At 52.6% G+C, this 22,594-nt stretch overlaps 9 protein-coding genes across 9 annotated transcripts; 7 read left to right on the top strand and 2 right to left on the bottom strand.

Moving 5' to 3' along the window:
• Positions 1-1,021: 1,021 nt before the first annotated feature.
• PODANS_2_7120 (uncharacterized protein) lies at positions 1,022-2,040 on the top strand (the record flags this gene model as incomplete). Its single annotated transcript, XM_001911460.1, has 4 exons — positions 1,022-1,230; positions 1,291-1,351; positions 1,418-1,870; positions 1,933-2,040. 4 exons carry the CDS (start codon positions 1,022-1,024, stop codon positions 2,038-2,040), a joined length of 831 nt encoding a protein of 276 aa, XP_001911495.1.
• Positions 2,041-3,100: 1,060 nt separating this feature from the next.
• Positions 3,101-4,320, top strand: PODANS_2_7110 (uncharacterized protein; the record flags this gene model as incomplete). Its single annotated transcript, XM_001911459.1, has 2 exons — positions 3,101-3,345; positions 3,417-4,320. The coding sequence occupies 2 exons, from the start codon at positions 3,101-3,103 to the stop codon at positions 4,318-4,320; spliced, it is 1,149 nt and encodes a 382-aa protein (XP_001911494.1).
• A 1,042-nt stretch (positions 4,321-5,362) lies between these two features.
• PODANS_2_7100 (uncharacterized protein) lies at positions 5,363-5,746 on the bottom strand (the record flags this gene model as incomplete). The annotated part of the gene is made up of 1 exon (XM_001911458.1): positions 5,363-5,746. One exon carries the CDS (start codon positions 5,744-5,746, stop codon positions 5,363-5,365), a length of 384 nt encoding a protein of 127 aa, XP_001911493.1.
• A 3,922-nt stretch (positions 5,747-9,668) lies between these two features.
• PODANS_2_7090 (uncharacterized protein) lies at positions 9,669-10,692 on the top strand (the record flags this gene model as incomplete). The annotated part of the gene is made up of 2 exons (XM_001911457.1): positions 9,669-10,037; positions 10,093-10,692. 2 exons carry the CDS (start codon positions 9,669-9,671, stop codon positions 10,690-10,692), a joined length of 969 nt encoding a protein of 322 aa, XP_001911492.1.
• Positions 10,693-10,930: 238 nt separating this feature from the next.
• Positions 10,931-13,137, bottom strand: PODANS_2_7080 (uncharacterized protein; the record flags this gene model as incomplete). Its single annotated transcript, XM_001911456.1, has 6 exons — positions 10,931-11,039; positions 11,090-11,610; positions 11,660-11,913; positions 11,973-12,337; positions 12,451-12,583; positions 12,657-13,137. 6 exons carry the CDS (start codon positions 13,135-13,137, stop codon positions 10,931-10,933), a joined length of 1,863 nt encoding a protein of 620 aa, XP_001911491.1.
• Positions 13,138-14,817: 1,680 nt separating this feature from the next.
• On the top strand, positions 14,818-15,771 carry PODANS_2_7070 (uncharacterized protein; the record flags this gene model as incomplete). The annotated part of the gene is made up of 1 exon (XM_001911455.1): positions 14,818-15,771. The coding sequence occupies one exon, from the start codon at positions 14,818-14,820 to the stop codon at positions 15,769-15,771; it is 954 nt and encodes a 317-aa protein (XP_001911490.1).
• Positions 15,772-17,235: 1,464 nt separating this feature from the next.
• PODANS_2_7060 (uncharacterized protein) lies at positions 17,236-19,093 on the top strand (the record flags this gene model as incomplete). The annotated part of the gene is made up of 6 exons (XM_001911454.1): positions 17,236-17,428; positions 17,481-17,584; positions 17,796-18,322; positions 18,376-18,790; positions 18,851-18,886; positions 18,941-19,093. 6 exons carry the CDS (start codon positions 17,236-17,238, stop codon positions 19,091-19,093), a joined length of 1,428 nt encoding a protein of 475 aa, XP_001911489.1.
• Positions 19,094-19,637: 544 nt separating this feature from the next.
• PODANS_2_7050 (uncharacterized protein) lies at positions 19,638-21,000 on the top strand (the record flags this gene model as incomplete). Its single annotated transcript, XM_001911453.1, has 2 exons — positions 19,638-19,826; positions 19,882-21,000. 2 exons carry the CDS (start codon positions 19,638-19,640, stop codon positions 20,998-21,000), a joined length of 1,308 nt encoding a protein of 435 aa, XP_001911488.1.
• Positions 21,001-21,458: 458 nt separating this feature from the next.
• On the top strand, positions 21,459-21,968 carry PODANS_2_7045 (uncharacterized protein; the record flags this gene model as incomplete). The annotated part of the gene is made up of 1 exon (XM_001911452.1): positions 21,459-21,968. The coding sequence occupies one exon, from the start codon at positions 21,459-21,461 to the stop codon at positions 21,966-21,968; it is 510 nt and encodes a 169-aa protein (XP_001911487.1).
• Positions 21,969-22,594: the final 626 nt, after the last annotated feature.

The following is a 22,594-nucleotide window of genomic DNA, read 5'->3' as shown; positions in this document are numbered from 1 at the left end:
GTGGAGACATGGCCCCACAGCACGTCAAGTGTGGATCAATGTGTCCGCCAACTTGAAGTCTTGGCGCCGTGCATCTTCAGCGTTCCACGAACCATCCACGCGCCAGTCTGGCATCAGGCCGGCCCGTTTTCCAATCTTCGAGAAGTTGAGAGGGGGGTGAAGGTGCATGTTTGGTACGTTTTTTTCGGGCCAACGACGAGTACCTATATGCGCGATTTGTAGCCATCATCTGGTGTAGCACAAGCTGGGGTTGACATCTCCTGACAAGTTTGAACGCTGACCGGCGATTATAGTAGACGGTACAACGGCTTGCTAGCTCATTGTGTGTTTCATTATGGCCTTGACGGATTGTTGAAGACCTTGAGATGATGATATCATAAAGACTGATGGTTTTGACCGAAAGTGGTCTCAGCTAACGACCACCGTCCCGGCGTTCAATTTCATCAGCGTGCCAGGACAAGATATCTTCATCAGGATGACAATATTGCTCGGTGACTTCTTTTCTGAGTTTCGATATCGGTGGTCCTCTTATGACCAGAGCACCTCTTGACTACACATACCTCTCACCACTAGATTCTTGCCAAGCGTATCGTGATATGGCCAAGGCCGCCACCAAGGGTGTGGCGGTTGCGGCTGGTGAAGGGAACGAGGCTACCCGGTATCCAAGAAATCCCTCCAATGACGGCCACCCAAGCGCCGCGTCCCAACATGTCAGGTGCTGGCTGTAAGCCGTTCAGACTACTTGTCGGTGATTAACACAGCGTTGACGACCGCGGACAGAGCTACTCCGTTAGGAAGTGACTTGGCCAATCAACTCTCTCGAACTGTCTCAAAATATGGACTTGACCTGTTTTGATCTGTGATTGACACTGGGAATGACAGCAATTCCTGGACATGGATCAACTTGGACTGAGGAAGATCCAGGTATAAGGAGGACTGTCTCTCGATCAAGTTCTTCTGCTGAGGTTTTTCCTTGCTCAAGTTGAAGGACATCCCAGGTCTTGACGTTAACATCACAGAAATGACACCTCTTTCAACTGTGGCCCTGGTCGTTGGCCTTGCAAGCCTTGTATCAGGACATGGCTTCCTGAAGAGCATCACCGTGGACGGAAAGAACTATCTCGCGTGGCAGGTTGGACAGGACAACTACGTGAACCCTCCTCCTGTCCGCTATGCACGACAGCTTGCCAACAATGGACCGGTGCCCGATTTTACGACGAATGATATCACGTATGTCCAAGCCATCTCCCACTTCTGACTTTGACTTTTAGGCCGCTGATGATACGCCAGGTGTGGTGCTGGTGGAAATATTCCAGCTCAGGGCATCATCGAGCTCAAGGCTGGTGACAAAGTGTAAGTGCTAATGTATTTCTTGTCTATTGTCAAAGTCCATCCCAACTTACCACAACTGTCTTAGAACTTTCAACTGGGATCAATGGGGATCTTCCCACAGTGGCCCCGTATTCACGTAAGCTTCCCCATTCTAACACTGATCCCATCTTCGCCTAACGGCTGTTTTCCCAGTTACCTCGCCAAATGTGCCAACAACGATTGCAAGACCTTCAAAGGCGACACCGGCAACGTCTGGGTCAAGATCGAGCAGCTCTCCTACAACCCGCAAGGTCATCCGCCCTGGGCCTCTGACCTCCTTCGCGAACAAGGCGCCAAGTGGTCCGTCACTATCCCACCGAAGCTAGCTCCGGGTGAATATCTTCTTCGTCACGAGATTCTGGGCCTGCACGTTGCAGGGACGAGGATGGGCGCGCAGTTCTATCCAAGCTGCACTCAGATTCGGGTGACACAAGGTGGGACGACGCAATTGCCTGCAGGAATTGCTCTGCCGGGTGCTTACAAGCCCGAAGACCCTGGTGTAAGTCTATTGAGGACGATGTATGCTGGTGGCGGATTTGAGGCTGACAGGTATTCTAATAGATCTTGGCTGAGCTGTGGAGGATTCAGCAGGGGCAGACACAATATGTGGCTCCTGGTGGGCCGGTTTGGAGTGAGGCTGCGCCGAATGCCAATCGGGCTGGGCCTTAAAGTCTGTCGAAAGATCGGGCCTGGGTCTCTGCGAAAGGTCTGAGGCGCAATGCAGCTGTGGGAGATTGAAAGTCGACGACTGGGTTCGGTGTAGCCAGGTTCATAGAGATAAAACACAAAGGCAGTCAGGATCTTTGCCCGCAGCAACCTGCAATGAAAACTGACCAGCGTTTGTGTTGCGAGTGGCGTGGAGGACATACGAGGGCGCAACAGTGTCTGACGGTATATGTATCAGTGCCCGCAACCTGGAAGTAGCTTTCAGCAACCACCTACGCACTCATCTGGTAACTGGAATGGTCAGATGGCTCAGCGGGTAAGACATAGGTGGCCCGGATTAGGCAACTAACAATGCCCGGTATGAAAGCACTGCTCCGTGAACGCCTAAGTTCGACTCCTCAGTGATGCCCTGTCTTTAAGATGGCCTTCAAGGAATTTGACCCCCCTTCGACCGCCCCCCCATTACGAAGAAAACCCTACCGAGGGTTTCGTAGCCGGCCACCTCTACGGAGTTGGCCGGTGAGCTTTTGTTATTTTTTTGTCCTGATTGACTCTATGTCTGGTGGTGGTGGTGATGATGGTGACGATGATGTTTTCTGCCACTCCTTGTACGCGTCAACGGCAACCGCAGCAGATTTACCCACACCCGGAAAGGCTCCCTCCGCCCTCGCGACTGCCCGCTTCATATTTCTCCGAGGGCAGAAGCCAAAACCGCCATTCCCAACTCGCCGTTATCACCACATCCTTGCCAAGCTCGCATTCCCATTGATTGTCCTCTGAAGATCACATCAATAAGCGGGCGTCCATTCGACAAGAACAGCCGCAACATGCCCCGAGTAGATGGGAGATCGGGGATCGACTTCGGCTCACGGTCAAGCTTTCCAGAAAATAGATTGCACCCGCTCGTTCATCCCGCTTCGTTGCGGCTACTACTAAAATTATATGGTCGTGTGGCAAGCACGATGAAAATGTTTGAAAGTCGGACACCTTCTTCACTGATTGCTTCCTTCCCGGGACTCGTCAGTTTTCGGCAACAAGACATCTTTCTTGGTACTGATTGAAAATGAAGTTCTCGCCAACGTTGGCAGCTCTTGCTGCTTTGCCAGCAACATCCGCAACGATCTACTTCGCCGGCGTCGCCCAATCAAGCGGTGAGTTCGGCGCCTGGAGTCCGACCCAAACCCGCGGCACCGGTCTCCCCGGCCGTTTCGGCGTCGATTACGCCTTCATCTCCACCTCTGGCGTCGACACCATGATCGACAGCCACAAGGTCAACCTCCACCGGGTTGCCTTTCTCCTTGAGAGGATGTGCCCCTTGTCTTACGGCCTCGGGGCAAAGTTCAACGAGACTCACTTTGAGCACTTTAAAGAGGCGATAGATTACATCACCATCACCAAGGGCGCTTGTATGTTCTCTCCTCCCCCCCCCCTTCTCCTTCACCATCATTAACCTCAGAAACAGACGCCATCCTCGACCCCCACAACTACATGCGCTACAACGACCCCTCCTCCCAGCCCTTCTCCGGCTCCGTCATAGGCAACACCTCCGACCCCACCGCCGCGACAACAGCCCAGTTTGCGGCCTTCTGGGGCGAGCTCGCCTCCCGCTTTAAAACCAACGAAAAAGTCTTGTTCGGTCTAATGAACGAACCGCATAGCATGCCCTCCCGGCTCGTCTTCTCCAACCTCCAAGCCGCCATCACGGCAATCCGCGCGGCGGGAGCAAACAACATGATTTTGACTCCAGGAAACGCCTGGTCGGGTGGGCATTACTGGACAAAGGGAGGTGACGAGGCAAACAGCAAATGGATTCACAAACTTGTCGACCCGATTAAAAACCTGGCGGTGGATATCCATGAGTATTTGGATGAGGATTTTAGCGGGGGGCATACGGCTTGTACGCAGGATCCGGTGGCGAACTTGGCGGGGGTGACGGGTTGGTTGAGGGAGCATGGGTTGAAGGGGTTTGTTACTGAGTTTGGGGGTTCGAATACGACGGAGTGTAAACTGATGTTGGAGGGGATGCTGGGGTATATGGAGGAGAATGAGGAGTATATTGGGTGGACGGCTTGGGCGGCGGGGCCGTTTTGGGGGGTTAATAGCCCGTGTTGTACGGATCAGAGGCAGTTGGGAAGTTTGGAGCCGGGGAGTAGGGCGGCCGATGGGGGGCCGGGGCTGTATGATAGTGTTTGGGTGCCGGTTATTGCGAAGAGGGTGCCGGGGAGGTTGCAGTGGGATGGACCGGCGAATGTGACGGGGGGTGTGGTGAGAGAGAGGGTTTAGGGGGATATGTCATGGAAATGGTAAAGTAGGTTTGTGGGTGATGTAAAAAGTCTAAATGAGGGAGACTGTTATATGGAGGTGAAAAGGTTCTAATTAGAGTTCTATGTGTAGGTGTGTGAAGTTTATGCTTTGTTTGTTGTCAAATTCATGTGTTGATATCCAAAAAGAAAAGGAAAATGCATTTCGCCGATGATTACGGATTCCATGCCCAACTCCTCTCGAGCGCGCTTAACCGCGTCTCTGACTATTTCAAGGGGAACATAACCGTTGCGCATGGTACTCGGGCGAACTGCACCAACCATGCGTGAGGGAGGAACGGGCACCGGAATATGCCTACCGTTTTCGGCGGTGGCAGCAACACCGGGAGTGGCAACATCGGGAGCAGCAGCCGCTGGTACATCAATACCAGATGCCGCAGCCCCAGATTCCGCGACGCCCGGTGTGACATTCTCCTCGTCATCATCATCCACAGAAACAGGAACCGTCCCCGTAGCCACCAAAACCAACGCCGTGACACGATACAAATGGGTCGCTCTGGTCCCCAATTCCCCATGTACCCCGTCCACTCTGTCTCCTCACCAGTAATATTATCAAACGGTCTCTTCTGAAGGGTATTCCCCTCTGTCAAGATAAGGTCCTCCCCCTCAATGGGTTTGCCGTCCAGATCGACGAGCCACTTGATCCTGTGCTCCTCGCTGATAATGTCATCTGGGTCGTGCCAGGGCTTGATGTTGGGATTGGGGCGCTTGGCGTTGAGGTTGACGCGCCGGACTTTACCGCTTGGGAGCTCGCAGTCGGAGTCGTAGGAGCAGGTGACGTATTCTTCTCGTTCGAGGGCGACGGGGTGGAGGCTGAAGGGGAGGGAGGTGGAGAGGTGGTGGAGGATTTGGGTTTGGAGGAGGTCGAGGGATTTGAGGTGGTGCATGGAGTGGGAGGCGGGGGTGTAGGTGTAGCTGAGAACGTTGAACAGGGCTTTGGGTTGTGCTGGTTCCTGGAGCCACTTTGTGACTGCCCGACGGAGGGGTTCTGCCTGGGAGAAGAGTCAGGGGGCCATGGGACGGGGGATGGTGGTGGTTTGACCTGCGGATCTGATGGCCAGGTTGAAGGTTAGGACGATGTGGTAGCCTGAGTGGATTGGGAGGACTTCGTGAGAGACGTCAGAGTACCAGCAGGCCCAGGATTGCTTGTGTTCGGAGGTTTTGTAGATTGTGGTCTGGCTTTGGTATTTGAGAACAATGTCACCGCCTTGGTGGGCTGACGGGAGAGAAATGATGAGGGTGCCGAACATGCCGGGGATTTTCTCCGTGTCGGTGTGCGCCTTGAACATGGCGCCTTCCTCGTGAATGAGCAACTTGTATGGCTCCGCATAGATGGACTGGCCGGAGGTGGTGGAAATGCCCAAGTCGGTGGCAATGTCCTTGAGCATTGCGTTACTGAACTCACGCCATGCTTTCCACGGGCCGGGTGAGTGGTCCAAAGTGATCTCGCTCTTTTCTGTGTCTGCGTCTTCCAAATGCGAAATCCAGTTCCCACGTCTTGCGGACGCTGGTGTCGACGAGGGTCTTGTTGCCTTTGTCGTAAGGGGCCTGACGAGCTCTCTTGATCAACTGGCGTGTCTATAACTTGGTAATTGGGAACTTGATTGGCCCAACGTTCTTGACAACGAGACGACGCTCGAAAGGGTCAAAGACAGATTTGAACGACGCGAACGATCCGGTTGCCTTGATCTGGGACAGAGTGGTGAGGATGCCATCTTTGGGTTCTTGCTCCTCGGCGGTGGTCCCTTTGCTATATGCTCGTTGGTTGGCGAAACGCGCTGAGACTTTGGCGACAGGGCGGGCAGCTTCGATCATGGGCATGATCTCGCCGAAAAACTTGGCCATGAAGTCTCCACGACCGGCGTCCATGATGTCGACTTTCGCAAACGAAGTTCAGATGGGAGGGTAAAGTGAAGGAATTTTTAAGAACACTGTCTACGGACACGCTTTGAACACAGAATTTATAGATGAGTCGTGAAATTGATCATTTCCTCTTCAAGCCGAGTCATAGCGAGCTATCCTTAAGGCGGCCTAATAACATAAAGAAAAATAACTGTGAACCTTGTGATTTCAGGTGCTTGGCGTACAACCATGAATATTACGGTAACCCCTTTCAGCTCCAGCCAATCAGCGTTGCGAATCACCAAGCGTGATGAAATATAATACAAGATGTTGTATTCAAACACCGCCCATATGCAACACACTCTCTAGTCATACACTGTCTCAAAACTATATCCCTACATCAATCACGACGATAATGCGCACATCTCGACATTGAAAAATTGATAATCAGGGCACACAAACGCGAATTCTGAGAATAAATCAACTGCCTTCCAAGCGACAAGAAAACTATTGCATCTGCCTCACCCACCAAAAACTACCCCAAAACACCAAAATGTGCCAGTTCTATTAGAGATCCAGTCCATTCCCAGCGAATACCCCGAACTGCCTAAGCATTATTGTTGAGAGTTCAACTCCAGCCACATTAGGTCCTGACACCGCTGCCGCCCCCGCCCCCCTGGCGATTGTCATTACCATTACCATCACTGTTGCCGCCGTGACCTCCCTTGCCCTTTGTTGCCACCATTGCCGTCGTTATGACCAGGAAATTTCCAGGCCTCCTCATTGGTGGGGTCCGGGAGAGCGTGGTTTCTTTCGATGAGTAGGGATGGCAGGCGCGTAACCGCCAGAGCTGCCGCCGCCGTGACTGCCCTTGTAGGTATAGTTGTCGCCGCCGCCGGAAGACATTGCTGCTTTAGTGATGGTGAAATTGCTGATTGTGTTTGGTGAATCTCCTTGGAGAAAAAGTTGGTTTGATGTGAGTGTGGGTGTGAAGATGAGGAATGCTCTTGATATGAACTGTGTCGAGGCTCTGGGTGTGTGCTTGTATGGATGTGAATACTGTTGGAACGAGGAGAGTTCTAGCTGTAAGGGGTTGACTGGGAGAGTCTATATACTCACTCAAGAAGCTTGCCGACTTCATCGCTGGCCTGTGATGCCATGCTCACATGGGGCCGGATGATTTGTGAGGGCGTCATTCATGGTGGCACGAGTTTTCTCACTAGGTCATGATACCATTTTTAGTGGGGAGGCTTGTCAATCGTGAGACCTCATACCTCGAGATAATAAACAGATGAAGAGAGAGTGATATGAATCTGGGTCATTTTCTGTTTGGGGATCCTCGTTGGGTCCACAAGTCCGATTGCCGACAGACGAAATAGTATCCATCTTAAGCACAAACTCAACAGTGTAACGTGCTTAACTGAAGGTGCTGAGGGGGTTTCGGACCGTTTGCTTGCCAATTCATAATCAATACGCTGATAAGTCACGCGAACTGTACCAAGATGCCTCATCCATCATTGAGAACGCCTCACAAGGCCATTTGACCTTCAGACCACTGTCTTGCGAGTGTCATCTGCCTTGAGCTGCAGTACATATTGTGGTCAGTAAGTCCGCAATGCCCCTATTCCCGGTCACTCTAACAAACAGACCAACAGAGTGATGCTATGCCTCGCGACTCTTGATAGCCACGTGAAAGAAGTATCCTCCAACCAAAGAACAGAGCCTGACATGCGGGACCCTAAAGACTTTGATATCTCGAAAGCCATAGATTCGGATGAGGGTGAGAATCAGGATAGTGATAGTGAAATATTGGCGTATCAATGCCATGATGCCCGCCCATTAGAGTCAACACCTGGTTCAGCATGGTGGATTGATCACAGCCTTCGTCCGAACATGTTGGTGCGAGTCGGCTCCGGGATGTCACTCCGCTGGGATCTCCCGGGCTGTCTCTTGTTGGATAAAGATCTTAAAATAGCTAAACGACATCCACTAGACGAACTAGCAAAACTCTTGTCTTGTCGGTCCACCAAGTGCCGGACTAGTGGCTTGTGTGTTTTGAGCTGGGGAGAAGTGTTCGTGGACCTTGAAGACAGTTGTCACCGGCTGCGGGACAGCTGCCAGACAGGAGGTGAGGGATCTGTAGCGTTCCTGAAACATTGCCCTCACACCTTCTGGAACAGATCGACAAAGAGGCGACAACTGGCGTGTAGCGCGAGGGTAACATATCGGAATTGCCCAAAATATCCTCTCTTGATGGATTGTTTTCCTCATCCCGTGGAGGAAACAGAGATTTTGATCTGCGCTGTCTTTTTTTGCCGTCCACAACGAAGAACGGATCTTGAGTTCGCCGGGCCGCTTGCAGCTGCGATGTAGCCAGGCAGCTCCAAGTCTTCAGTGGCCCGTGCACCTCCCGCATCTTTGCATCTCCCACCTGCCCATCAACCTTGACCACGCATCTCAGTCTTGACTTCAACAACACCACCAAAGATTGACGACATGTCAAAAAGCGCTATTGTTTTCACCGAAACATGCCGAAGAATCGATATTTCATGATGCCGCCGAGAATCCCGCAGAAACACGCCGGAACAACGGCAAAAGATGACCTCCAATTGGCGGGCTGACTTTTGGAGGGTCTTGCGGCGTGCGCCGGAACACTGAGCATCCGGGACGAAACACGGCCTACCCCCGAGGCCCAGGGACCTTTTCTTTTTGATCTCCTAGGCACGACACTGGGTGTTCCCGCCCTGCGTAACGCCCACTTTCCGTTTTCTCTCTCTTTCTGCCCATTTTAGGCCGCTATCCGCATCTCCCTCATGTTCCTCATGGCGTGCGGGCAGCAGGCTGTTGGTCGCCAGTTGTCGTCCACTATCGCTGTTAGCCTTCGGCAACGCTGACTTCCGCGCCTCCAAGTGTGTTGGTGCTCCCATCCAATTCGCTGTGCCAGTCGCCAGTCCCGTGGGCCATGTGAAATGTTCCCAAACTGCCATTCTCGGGAGTGCACGTGGACAGGGGGGCACCCCAAGGGCACTCTGGAGATCTGGTCTTGGCCCACGCACTCCCGTCAGGGAAGAGCTGGTCTCGCATCCACCCCCTTCCGAAACGGATGTACTGGCCCGTCCGAAATGTCAAGGTTGGAGGCATGTAACAGATCCCGGATGGAGCTTGTCTTGCTTCCCCCGGGCCCAGCGCCCATCCGCCCAGGGGCAATGGGAGGGACAGGACAATGAAGTGCACTTCACTCAAAAGGTCTGGGTGATCGCATCTCATGAACCTACACTCCTTTGGGTCTTCTTCTTTCCCTCTTGTTATGTCATTTGCGATTGATTTTTAATATTGCTCTTTTTTCTACTCAACTTTGGTTGAGTCCTGTGTGGTGGTAAGCGGGTGCTGTCTGGATTCGCTACGTCCCCCTCATATTTCCCTTTGCACAGCCCTTGGAAATCATCGGCAAAGCAGCATTGATCGAACATGGCGTTCCCATTTTCTATCCTGCCAATCTCGGCCGCCTTTGTTCTGGTACTATCATCACTCTTCCTCAGCCTTGGGAAGTCAGCTCCGGCAAATGGCGGCGTATGCTATTCGCAAGACCTCCCGAACATACTCGCCGAATCATTCCCAAACAGTGCAACCGGAGTTCTCAATGCCACGCTGGCCATCATTCCTATCTCCCTCGAGTCAGCTCGCCGCCTGATCCCACCACAGTACCGGATCCTCGAGGGGGCTTATCGATCTTTGTTGCCAGACTTTCCAGAGGGCATGTACCCTGTCATGCTGCAAGCCGCCCACGATCACGATGTTCAGTTCAGGGCATATGGCATCACGATAGAGGACTTTTCGGTGTGTTTGTTTCAAATACAAAGACGATTGGTCCGGGTTAGCTAACTATTCTTAGCGTGTTGGGTTCGAGTTTCCGTTCCTCGACTTTATGGGTGATGGGTATTCCTCCTTCAGATGGGCACCAGCGCAGCTTATCAGTTCTACCAACGACATTGCTTTGGATGGATCACGAGCCTATGGTACCATTGTCTCTCCAGCCGAGTACGAGCCTCTCTGCGACGCCTACGAGACACTACCCAACGGCGCCACGCACTTCAAGGGCTCAAGCGTGAACTCGGCCGAGTTTATCGAGTTGGAAATGAAGCGCCTTCCGTTGAACCTCAGCCCGTACCCGATGGAGTTGTTCAAGAACATCACCAACCAGCCGACTTTTGCCAATGGTACGACATGCGACAACATGATCAGACTGTTCAACACGACCATGTCGACTGGGGAATATGCACCTAGGGCTGTGCTGGGTAGTGTCAAGGCGAGGACGAATGCCTTGTTCCAAGGGGCAGATAAGGAGTGGACAGAGATCTACGGGGTGCAAATCGCCACTCCGTTTATCGAGAACAACTATCTTGACTGCAAGACGATGCAGGGCTACGAGGGGACTGGTGGGCCAGGGGACTCGTTCGTCCCAGGGGGCGATAATGATGATCATGAGCTATGACGGCGTTCATTTGTTCAGTTCAGGGGAAATATTACACTTAACTAATGATACCCGGCGGACTCTGCACACCAGACTGGACTCGGTGCAGAGCGCCATACTCTTTTTTGTACATATATTGGGTATGGCTCGGGCTTGGGATCCGGTAAATATGGAGCGTTACTGTCGATACAACGAGCTAGAATACTTTTTAATACTTGGGTCACGTCCACGAGCACCACCTTCACGATAACCCAACTAACTAACGATCTTCCCCCTCCTCTTCATCCAACTTTTTAACAGCCTCATCCAACAACTCTTTCATCTTGTCCGACCTCGGCCTAAACGAAGCCCTAAACGGCATTACAATCCTGTTTCCTGTCAGCAATCATCCCACCTTTTCACATCAGGAAATACGTACGCCTGCCCCCTAAAACTCCACTCCTCACCCACCTCCCCCGTCTCCGGCTCGCCAATCTCCATCGTCGCGAGTATCGTGGCCAAAACTATCATCAGACTATTCTCCGCCAGATGTCGTCCTATACAGACCCTCCTCCCAAAACCGAAATTTCCCTGTGGCAGGGGCTCACCTCGGCCGCCTTGGTCAACGGGGAGGTACCGTTCGGGAATGAAGTCGTCGGGGTCGGAGTAGATGGAGGGGTTGTGGTTCATGGCCCAGATGTTTTGGTAAATGATTGTGTTGGGTGGGATGTACATTCCTTTGTAGGTGTCCGGCTGGATGGAGGAGTGGGGTATTCCGAGGGGGGAGAGGGGGTTTAGGCGGTAGGTTTCTTGGAGTAGGAGGTGGGTGAAGGGGAGGGAGGGGAGGGAGGAGAAAGTGGGGAGATTATGGGGGAGGGAGGAGATTTCGGAATGGGCGAGGGATTGGACGTGAGGGTTTTTGAGGAGGTATAATACCAGGAGCATCAATGTGGCGGCGGTCTGGAAAGGTTAGAATAGGGGGTGGGAAAAGGACGGGAGGGGAAAATACCGTGTCGTTGCCTGCTATGACTATCGTTGCGGCGGCGCCTTTGATGTCTTCGATGGTGAAGTCGTTTGGGATAGACCGTTCGAGATTGGAGTTGTGGATGGCCATGCGGTGGTGGACAAAGCTTTTGGTTGGGGAGGTGGGCGAGGACATGGCTGCTTCGAAGGGGAGGCGGGTGATGTCTTCTATTGCGTGGCGCCAGGTTCGGGCGTAGCGGAGGCGTTCCATGAAGGGTAGCCATGTTGGTAGGTATCTTGCTGGAAATTTGATGAGTAGGTATCAACGGTCAACATGCCAGTGAAGGAAAAAAGCATACTGAGAGGAAATCGATCCATGATCGAACTTGCCGGTGGCCCTGATTTACCTATCGCTTCGGCTGACTCTTCCGCCAGTTTAATCCACTGGCTGTCCGGGCTATCGACGTTGAGCCCGTAGGATATCTTCAAAACGATGGCCACTGCGAACCGTCTAACGGCTATAACCCAGTTTTCCGGGTCGTCGAGCATGCTTTTGCAGCATATCAGTGCCTCTCGTAGCTGGTAGTCTTGATACTGCCCTACTTTGGACTTGGCAAAAGGGGGCTGTAAGACTTTGCGGTGAAGGTGGTATTTTGGCCCCCAGCGAAGCCATGTGAGAGTTGGGGACCAGCCCATTCTGTGTGTTGGCTCCATCAGTTGAAAGCTCGATTACCGATGTTGATTCTGTAAACCCTTTTCGATCCAAGTATCCGCGTTTCTATATCAAGGTGGGTGTTGAAAAGGGGTACTCAGGTGTGGTTAGTTTTCAGAACTTACTCCTCAAACATCACAAATCGCGGACGATCCGCATAATTTGATCCTCTCTTCTCAAGCAGCTCTGTTGCCGATTCCAAGCTGTTCAATACTATCCACTTCGTCCCAAAGGTCTCAAAAAAGAGCACATCGCTGTCTGCATACTGTCAGAGACCCCAACCGGGTACTGATCCCTTTGTGAGGGGTTGTAACGTAAAGTGGCAACGTACTATACTCTTTTGACCATTCTGCATACTTTTTGAAAGCGGCATCTTCAGGGACTAGCCGGTAGTGTCCAAGAAGAAACTCACCAGGCGGACTGGTTGGGAGTGGTGGTCTGTTTCTTGCTCGCAGAAAGTGTACAACTTGGTAGGTTGATATGCCGAGAAGTAGGAGAAGGATGGTGCTCTGTATGGTTAGGTAGTCTAAGAGCTGGTACGTGAAGTGTTGTTTGAAAGATAGCAGTAGCGTCATACTGGTAGAGTCAGGGTCAGTACCTGTCAAGCAAGGTAGATACAAGGAAAAGGAAGACTGGTGAGAAGGATGGTTTAATTGTCGGATATCTATAGGCATTTCAAGTTGGAGAGCTCTATGATCTATCATAGAACAGCCACTTGTTGGCAACACGGTGAGCATGCAAATGCCCGCATATCGCGGGTGTTTGCGGGATACTTGTCCCCATTTCAGGGATGTGCTACCAACAATAGACATGGTCCTTCGTGTTAGCTATTGCGATTACCAATACCATGCCTGGGCGGAGGGAGTAGCCGATGGCGGAAGGTAAGCAGCGGGGCCGATGGTGCGGATTTCAGATCTAAATAGACACCGAGATCTCTTTCAGGTTGCATGCATTGTGGCTCTGGCAATGGAGCGCTTCATGATTTGACATATGTTCTTAGTGCGGCCAGGGGATATCTGTCCGTCACTTGTGTAAGTCCACACTCCCGCACATCATCCAGAGATGACTGGCCAGGAAGCCCACGCTAATGCAAGACAGGACTCCGCTTCCAGGTTTGGCATATCGATCCAGCAAGGTGTAGCTTGTAGCGGAGCTGTTGTGACCACCACCTTTACCATGAAGCACTCCAATCATCCCCGACTGAGACGGCACTGTCCAACTAAGACGTAAAGTTTGCCTCCTATTCGTGACCAAGAAGGTGTATTGTGAGCAATGATGCGTCCAACTTGCATGTTTCGAGCACACTCTAACTTGATGAGCGACTGGCGGTCTGTTGATCCCCGATATCTCGCAGAAGTCCAAGATCGTTGCTCCGCCTCAGGTCCCCGAGTCCAATAGACCGGGTATCGAGTCCATGGTATTTGGGAACAAAGCAGGCAGTCTGTCCTCTAAGCTCATAGTGTAAGTGTAGGTTACGCTACTGAAATCCCACTTGTTAGTGTAGTTGCTGTTGGGTAAAGTAGAACCAAAATGGGCCGACGTTGTGCTGGTGCTTCCATGTGGTGCAGGCAGCGGAAGACCATGGAGGTTGCGTGTAGACGCTAACCGACAGCCCCGCCGCTAACAAATGCAGGTCATCCTCGCCAGACCATCGTGCCGATAAAAGATGGCATTGGCCTGCCTATCAACATCGAATTTGTTGAGCAGCTTTCCAGGTTCTTGGAGCATCAACTGATCCAACGGATGCTGAAAAGGTCATGTACCTGATCGCCATCTTCAACTGTTCCATGATCAGCGTCGGTATTGCAATAAACTCCCTTCATTAACGTCTTCAAACCGCTCTTCCCAAACACAGACACCATTGAGGGATGACGCCTGAAGTAGGTAGGGAGAGCGATGGTTACGAAACGTCCCCGAGACGAGCGAGAGTCGGTCGCAGTCAACCAGAGAAAGAAGCACTCACTGGACGGCTCGTGAAGATAGATAATGTTCAGAGGGGGTGTTGGGGGTGGCGGCGATGAGAGAGCGTCACAAGATATGTTTCGAATGATGCGATGACGAACTGAATGGCACGTTCCGTGCAGGTTGTTCAGGGGCACCACCTCATCGTGTGCCGTTCCTGGAGCACGGGCCCGGGTTCCACGGCCAGGGCGCTGGGATCCTGTGACGCTAGCGCACAGTGTCGCTATCAAAAAGCCCGCCCAAAAGCCCACTGAGTCCCTGCCAGAGTCTGCGGGGGGATCCACCGTCCTGAATTGGCGAATTGGCGTTGCAGCTGGCGCGTCTTGTCCCAATTTCTGGTCATTTTACGCTTCGGGACCATTCAAATTCAACCCTCGCCATGTCATGATGCTCTTCGTGAGCTCCCTTCGTTGTTGATATTCCCCTCTGCCTTTTTCTGTTACTTGCTTTTCCTTTTGGGCCTATCGCGCTCTATCCGCTCTTTATACCGCCTCATTCACTACTACGACAAACCACGTACATACTTCAAGATGCCGACACACGCGCGCACCGGTTCGCGCTCGTCTATTGACCGAGTCTTCGAGCTGTTGGGCGATCTCGAAGAAGCCGACCTCTCGCTCTTGCTCGACGACCTCAACCATACCACTGAAAGCAACGTCCCCGTCTCCCAAGCTATTGCCTTGTTCGAGAAGGGGCCCAGCAGACCGAACAAGAAATATGAGCGCGCTTCGTCTCCCGTCAGAAACTTGCAGGCCGAGTTGGAGCGTCGGCACAGCAAGAGGCTCTCCATGGCACCACAACCCAGGCCGCAGTCCATAATATCATCACCACTCAAAGACAAACCAGAACCGCTGGACTTCTCGTTCCCGTCCACTTCGCTCGATCTTTCTCTCGACTTTTCTTCTCCGACCAGTCCCTCGCTCTCTCCTCCCGCTCTTTCTCCTTCCAGTTCACCGACTAGTCTCCCTTCGCTCGACGAGTCCCCTCGGCCTTCCTCCAGACCCGAGCTCCCATCTTTGATCACGCTTTCCTTACCCGAAAACGAAACGGCCACCCGGCCCCTCTCGGTCCATTCGGCACGTTCGGGAACCGGCTCCGCACTGGGGTCCCGACCTCGTTCCTACAAGCGAATCGACCGGCCAACAATTCTCTCCCCAACTGCGACGGCCGAGCTTCATGCTCTTCTACTGGCATACCTCAACGACTCGTCATCGTCCGAAACCTCAACGGCGACGCCCTCGCCCACAACACCCCTCCCCAGCTTGTCGAGCTCGATCTTTTCTTTCCGTCATCCAGACGACGAGCCGGAACCGATGATGCCAGGCCTGGACCTTCTCGAACCATCACCGACCAGAACACCGTACATGGGCTTTGGGTCTTTGTCAGGAGGTAACATGGGTATGGGCATGGGCATGGGCATGGGTGGAAGCCTGAAACCCAAGGCTAGCATGTCGAGCATTTTCGAGATTATGGGTTCGCACTAAACCGCAATATCGGCAGCATTTCAAGCGTTTGCATTTTGCGTTTGCTGGCCTGGATTTGGGGGCTGGCTGGTCTGTTTGTTTTGTGTTCGAGGTCTTTTCTGTTTACCTTTTTTTTTAATACTGTACAATTGGGCTACTTACACACAGAATGATATCCGAGGTTGCGAAGCCTCTCTTTTCTTTAGCTGTCACTTGGCGTGCATGACTTTTTGTTCAAGGGCCACCCTTGTGTCCCTCGAGGAATGCCTCCACAAGGCAGAAACGCGGGGGCGTGAAGTTGTGTTGCAAGGCAAGGATGGGGTTTGCGTTTGGTGTGAAGATCATTTTTCCGTTTGTACTACTCACTGCTACTCTTGAACCAGTCCATTCTCTGCCGCTTTTCTACATTTCCATGGTTACACAAATGCCCGGCTCCCCCACTCTTTTGGCACCGGACATTGCGCTTAAGTTTCCTGGGATCAGGCCCTGGAGTTGCACAACACCCAACGCAACTCGAACGTTCTCTTTTGGCTACCAACAGAAGCAACAATGGCATGGACAATCCAAGTTTTCCCACCTCAAACAGCTCTCAACGGCCCAGCGACGCATGCTCAGGCAGCACAGTATCATCGTCCGTGTTGGCGCTGCGGGGTCAAACAGCTCGGCCGAAATCGTGGGATATCGGCCCATCAAGTGGCGGGAGCTCCTTTGATGACTGCAGTAGTGTAGTTCTCCAGTTGAGGTTCTTTCATATATGGGCCACCGTTGATTGGCCCGGGGAGGAGGAATTCATGGCACCTTTACACTATCGACACTGAACACCCTTCTGAGAGTTCGAAACCACTGACTTGATGTGATGCTGCAGAAGGGCCTTGCCAGTTCCGGTCTCTCGGATGGCAAGCGGACGATTGTGATTGGGCGGCGGACTGGTGTGGCACAGCCCGGCAGTCTTGCGTGGTTACACAAGGCTCAATGATAACCACCAACAACACCAAGTAGAACTGTATCCCGTCCTTGGCTTGTCGATGATTGAGCGATTTCAGACCAACCGCTCGTATGCAGTGTCGAGCATCACGCAATATTGACGCCCGGTTGACCGTGAGGAGACACCAGCTCGTCCAGCTGGCTGGCGATTATGTCGATGAAGATCAGCTTCCATTTCGACATGTGAGCTCTCATTGGGTTGCAACCCTCCGAACCTGACCGAGATCTTCTGCAGACGCGGGCCAAGACCTTTACCAGGAGAGGGGAAAGATACCTGCAGGCCGAAGGTGGAGCGATATAATGGTGATAGGGCCCTGCAGGATGTCCTCCGAACTGGGGGGTGTGTAAGACAGTTAGGGTTTGATCTTGGCGAGAGTGATGCCCGCTCATCAGTCCTCTTAACAGGAGGTTGAGCCCGCTGTTTTGGACGAGGGAGATGGGGAAAAGTTCCAGTTCTTCTGTTGATCATCTGACTTTGCTCGGAACCCACTGACGGCAGTAATGGCAGTCATGTCGATATTACTAGGTGGTCTGGTCACCTGGTTCGTTGGGTGGATCATTTACTGTCGATGGTTACATCCCTACTCCAAATACCCGGGTCCTTTTCTCGCCTCTTTCTCGAGACTGTGGATCATCAAGGAGCTGTACTCAGGTCACTTAGAGGTCACGTTGAAAAAGTGGCACGAAAAACATGGTGAGTTGAGTGCCTTGTCCTTTGATTTGTTGATATCAAGACACGGTGTTAGCTAACAACTCAGGTCCCATCATTCGCATCGCCGAGAACGAGGTGTCTATCTCAGACCCAACCGTTATCAAGGCCATCTATGGAGCCGGGACAACTTTTACCAAGGTACGTTTGCCATACCTTTCAACCTGGAGTGCTAGGGGTAAGAGGATTTTGCTAACAATAAGGATTAGACTGAGTTTTACTCGGCTTTCTCAATGCCATGGTGTATGTAACAGAAATATCATGACAAACCGGCCAACGCTAACATTAAACAGCCCGATTCCCGGAGCACTTCTGCAACATAGACCCCAAGTCCCACGGCGAGCGCCGCAAGCTGGTCAACCATGTCTACACCATGACCAACGTCGGCCGCTACGAGCCAGCCATCGAAGAGTGTATCGAACTTCTTTATCAACGTGTCAAGGACGCCAGCGAGTCTGGCAGGCCAACTGACATGGCTCTCTGGCTTCGCTACTACGCCTTTGACGTGATTGGCATCCTTTTCTTCAGCCGTCCGTTTGGTTTTCTGGAGACCAAAAAGGATTACAGGGGCTGGATCAACGCGACCGACGTGCTGATCTTATTCATGGCAGCCTCTGCGTTTGTGCCCCGCTGGATGCGCAGTCTTGTTTTGATGACCTCTATTGTCGTCCCCGGTGCGATGGCAGCTGTCAAGGCGATGGACACGATGACAGATGCGGGGGTTGAGGCTGTTGAGAAACGACAGAAGGAGCTGGAGGAGAGCGGTGGCGTGATGGAGAAGGATGATATGCTGGCTAGCTTCTTCCGAGTGATGGAGGAGCATGGGGATTTGGATAACTTTGGTCCGCCGGAGATTAGAGGGGAGATTTACACCGCTATGTGGGTTAATTTCGCTTTTGACTTGCGTGAATATACTGACATTTGTACAACAGCATCGCGGGATCCGACACCACGGCTAGTGCCATCACCTCAGTTCTTTATCACCTCACGAAAAATCCTAGAACCTACCGGAAGCTCAGAGATGAGATTGATACGGCCGTTGCCGAGGGTCGGATCAGCTCGTCTGGGAGAGTCAGGTATGCTAATGCAGTCAAGCTGCCTTATTTTGACGCCTGCTGCAAGGAGGGCATGAGGGTCCACGCCAGTCTTGGTCTGTCGTTCCCGCGGTACACCCCCAAGGAAGGGGTTGAGCTCCTGGGAGAGTTCTTCCCTCCTGGGGTGAAAGTTGGATGCAACCCTCAGATTGTACAGCGTGATAAAGGTGTGTTTGGAGAGGATGCAGATGAGTTTGTGCCGGAGAGGTGGTTAAGTCGTAATGCTGCTGATTTGGAGAGACACATGCTGAATGTGAGTCTTTGACCCAACTTACCCTTTATTAGCTCCTGTTACTGACTCTGTTGGAAATAGTTTGGTGGTGGCCCCCATATGTGCTTGGGCAAGAATGTGAGCATATACCTCTTTTCCCACTGGGGCACAGTTGGCTAATGTAAACTACAGATCTCAATGATGGAAATCTACAAGGCCCTTCCAGAACTAATCCGCGATTACGATTTCGAGTTGGTGGACCCGAAGAAGGAATGGACTCTGATCAACCGGTGGTTCCATCAGCCCAAGAATGTTCAGACAATTGTTACCAAGAGGAAGAAATGAATATGAGAAAGCTCGAAGGGTTCTGGCCAGGAAGTAAGTTCGGCATTGGGTTTGAGTTTGCAATACTATACACGGCGCGAACTTAATTCCATACCTCAAGTCCGCAATGCATTTGAAGTACCAACAAACTCGAGTGTGGATGGATTTGGGATATTTACCCCTGACATGCCACCATAATGCTCATGGTCTCGGTTCCATTGTTCTTCCCGCTTCCCCACAGATTTTCCACGATACAGAAAGGACGACACAGCAGATCACCCGCATCACCCAAGCCCGCCACGGTATTCCCGCTGGGTAAATAACCACGATCTAAGCCCACTTACGCAGCCCGCACGAGGATCTGTTGGGCCCCGTACTACTCTGCCTCGTGGCTAAATTAGATAGCTTCTCCTTAGCACCGACAATTAAACCTCGGGGACTCATCATCCGCCGGCGGGACCAGCGGGTTGTATAAGAGCTTCAAAATGCTCATTTCAACAATCACCAGGTCTTGGAGGGGCGAGTGTTCTTAGCTTTGACTAAATTAATAACTCAAGTGGTCACCATGCTTTCTTCGTGGGCGAGAATTGCCTCTTCGTTGCTGCTGGTGTCAGCACGATGGGCTACTGCTATTCCAACCGCCGAGTTGGACGAGAGAGAACTCAACTCTCGTCAGGAGGATAATCACTGGGTGGCAACATGGACTTCCATGCCTCAGCTGGTTGAGCCTAACAATATGCCACCTTCGCAATTCGTATGTTTCTCTTCAGTGTCGCAATCCGGCCCAAACTAACACAATCATTTCACAGACCAACGGAGGCGTCTTCCGCGATGCCACCATCAGACAAACCCTCCACCTCTCCATCGGCGCCGAGAGACTCCGCATCCAAATCAGCAACACCTTCGGCGGCAGCGACCTCCCCATCACCGCCGCCTCCATCGCCCTCGCCGCCGGAAACAAAGCCGGAGTAGCCGGCATCGACGCCGCAACACTCAAACCCCTCACCTTCCGCAACGGCTCCTCCTCCATCGTCGTCCCCCGCGGCCAGGTAGCGTACACGGACCCAATCGAGTTTTCCGTCGGCCCCCAGACCAACATCGCCGTCTCCCTCTACTCCCAGCAAGGCCAGTCAGGCAGCAGCATCACCGGCCACCCTGGCAGCCGCACAACCTCGCACATGCAGTCCGGCAACCGCGTCAGCACCGCCACCCTGTCCGGGGGAGCCAACACCAAGCACTGGTACTTCCTGTCCGCAGTCGAAGCCTGGAAGCCAAAGGATCACTCCGCGTTTGTGATCCTGGGGGATAGCATCACCGACGGGAGAGGCAGCACCGACGACGGGAACAACCGCTGGCCTGACCTGCTCATCGCACGTATGCAGAAAGAGGGAATCAACCACATCGGCGTCAACAACCAGGCTGCGGGGGGTAACACCGTTCTCTCTGGCGGTCTGGGACCGACCCTCCTCACCCGGTACAAACGCGACGCTTTGCAAGTAGCGGGCGTGAAATATGTCATGATCTTCATTGGGGTGAATGACATCGGCGGCGGTGGCACCGACTCTGGTTCTCAAAACTCCATTGCGACAAGGTTGCAAAGCGCGTTTCAGCAGATTGTTAGGGAGTGCAAAGCAGCGGGGATCAAGACGATAGGGGGGACGATTACTCAGTTTACGGGGAGCGGGCAGAGCTATAGCAACCCGACGAGGGAGCAGACGAGGGTGAAGGTGAATGAGTGGATTTTGAACAGCGGGACGTTTGACGCGACGGTGGATTTTGCAAAGATTATTGGGGATCCGGGGAATCGGGCGCAGCTGGCGAGGCAGTTTGATGGGGGGGATCATTTGCATCCTAACGTGGCGGGGTTTCAGGCTATGGCGGATGGGTTTCCGCTGGGGTTTTTCAGAGCTTTTAATGGGACTTTGTGAGTGGTGGGGGAGGGGGGGTTATAAAGTTGTTTGTCATGGAGCCAGGCACTGCCCGGTTTTTCTCTATGAACGGCATTGACCGCTCTTCTGGAAACTCTTCTGTTTGTGTCAGTCAATTCTGCCCCCAATTTCTAGATGAACGGGAACACTTTTCTTTTTGATAACCCTAGAAGAGGTACCGGTCAAGCGGTTGACTGCTTACTTGCTCAGGTACATAAAGCACCATGTGATTTTGAAGTCATGTTAACGGTAACATCGCTCAGGAAGCAAAATTCACATGGTGCGGCAATTCGATACAGCTGTCAACACTGACAAGCGGTCAAACATAGATGTTTCCGCCATTTTCAAGAGAACGACTTCAAGTATCTGCAGTCTGAAGATATTGAGCCGGTCACTCGCTCCTCTGCCCTTGATGCTGCCAGAGAGCTTCTCAAGCACAAACAGGATGTGAACATATTATGGAGCAGAAGCACGATGTTGTGGCTTGCTATCAGAGATGGTCACGAAGACCTCTTCTAGGATCTGTTGGATGCGGGAGCAGATCCGACCTTGTATGGTGGGAGCGAGATAATGCCGCCCTTGGTTGCTTTCTGCGTCCACACACCCCAAACACGGAGTTCTTGAAGAAGCTGTTTCTCTACAACTTGAAGGTTGATGACGAGACTGATTCTGAGAACACGCCACTTCACTGGATTCGGGAGAGAACCACGGTCGAGATGGTCAAGCTCGTCATTAAGCGCGGGTATCCCATGAATGCCGTGGCCGAGGACGGCATCACCCCTCTCTCCCAGGCCCTTTGGGTCAAAAGTCTGGAGGTTGCAAGATACCTGATTCTTGAGGAAGGTGCTGATGTCAATGAGGGAGGCACGGGTCTTCGCGGCTCTTCCCTCCACATTGCCTGCCGTGAGCCGGGTCTGGGTCTTGAATGGGTAAAGCTCTTGGTTGAGTATGGATCTAGTATCAACTAACAGGTACAACTTGAAACCGGGAACAACTTTCCAAGCCACCTGCCCTTCAACGAGGGGACGATGATGGCCAAAAGCAGCCCATCTTGCGTTATTCTGTCAACAGCGACCGGTTTTCTCTAAAGACGGGCAGAGAGGAGTTTTCACTACAGCGCGGAGCCATCTGGATCGGCAGCACCCTGAGCGCGGCAATCTTGGGAGGTGCAGAGCTGGATATTATCAAGAAGCTGATCAAACTGGGCCAGGAAGTCACCATTCGCGACGGCATGGGCCGTCATCCAATTCACTTCACCGCATATCGTGGCGTCCCCTATATCGAATGTCTTATTCAAGCGGGAGCCAGCCTCAATACCAAAGACTTTTTGGGTCGCAAACATGCTGCACATGGCCGTGTTGGGTGGACATTTGGATGTAGTCAAATACATCCTGAACCACAATCCAGATCTCGTCAATCTAGTCGACCACGATGGATGGACCCCCCTACTTTGTGCGATGCGCCAAGATGATAATTGGGGAGCAGAAACTACCCAATTGGCCGACATTGTCCGAGAACTTCTTCGGTGCGGTGCAAGCCGCTTGGTGGAAGGCAAAGGAGCCTTTCGCTCCTGGACAGCTTACCAACTCGCTCA

This window comes from Podospora anserina, chromosome 2, assembly GCF_000226545.1.
Source record: "Podospora anserina S mat+ genomic DNA chromosome 2, supercontig 2".
NCBI lineage: Eukaryota > Fungi > Ascomycota > Sordariomycetes > Sordariales > Podosporaceae > Podospora > Podospora anserina.
This window is presented reverse-complemented; position numbering and strand designations above follow the sequence as displayed.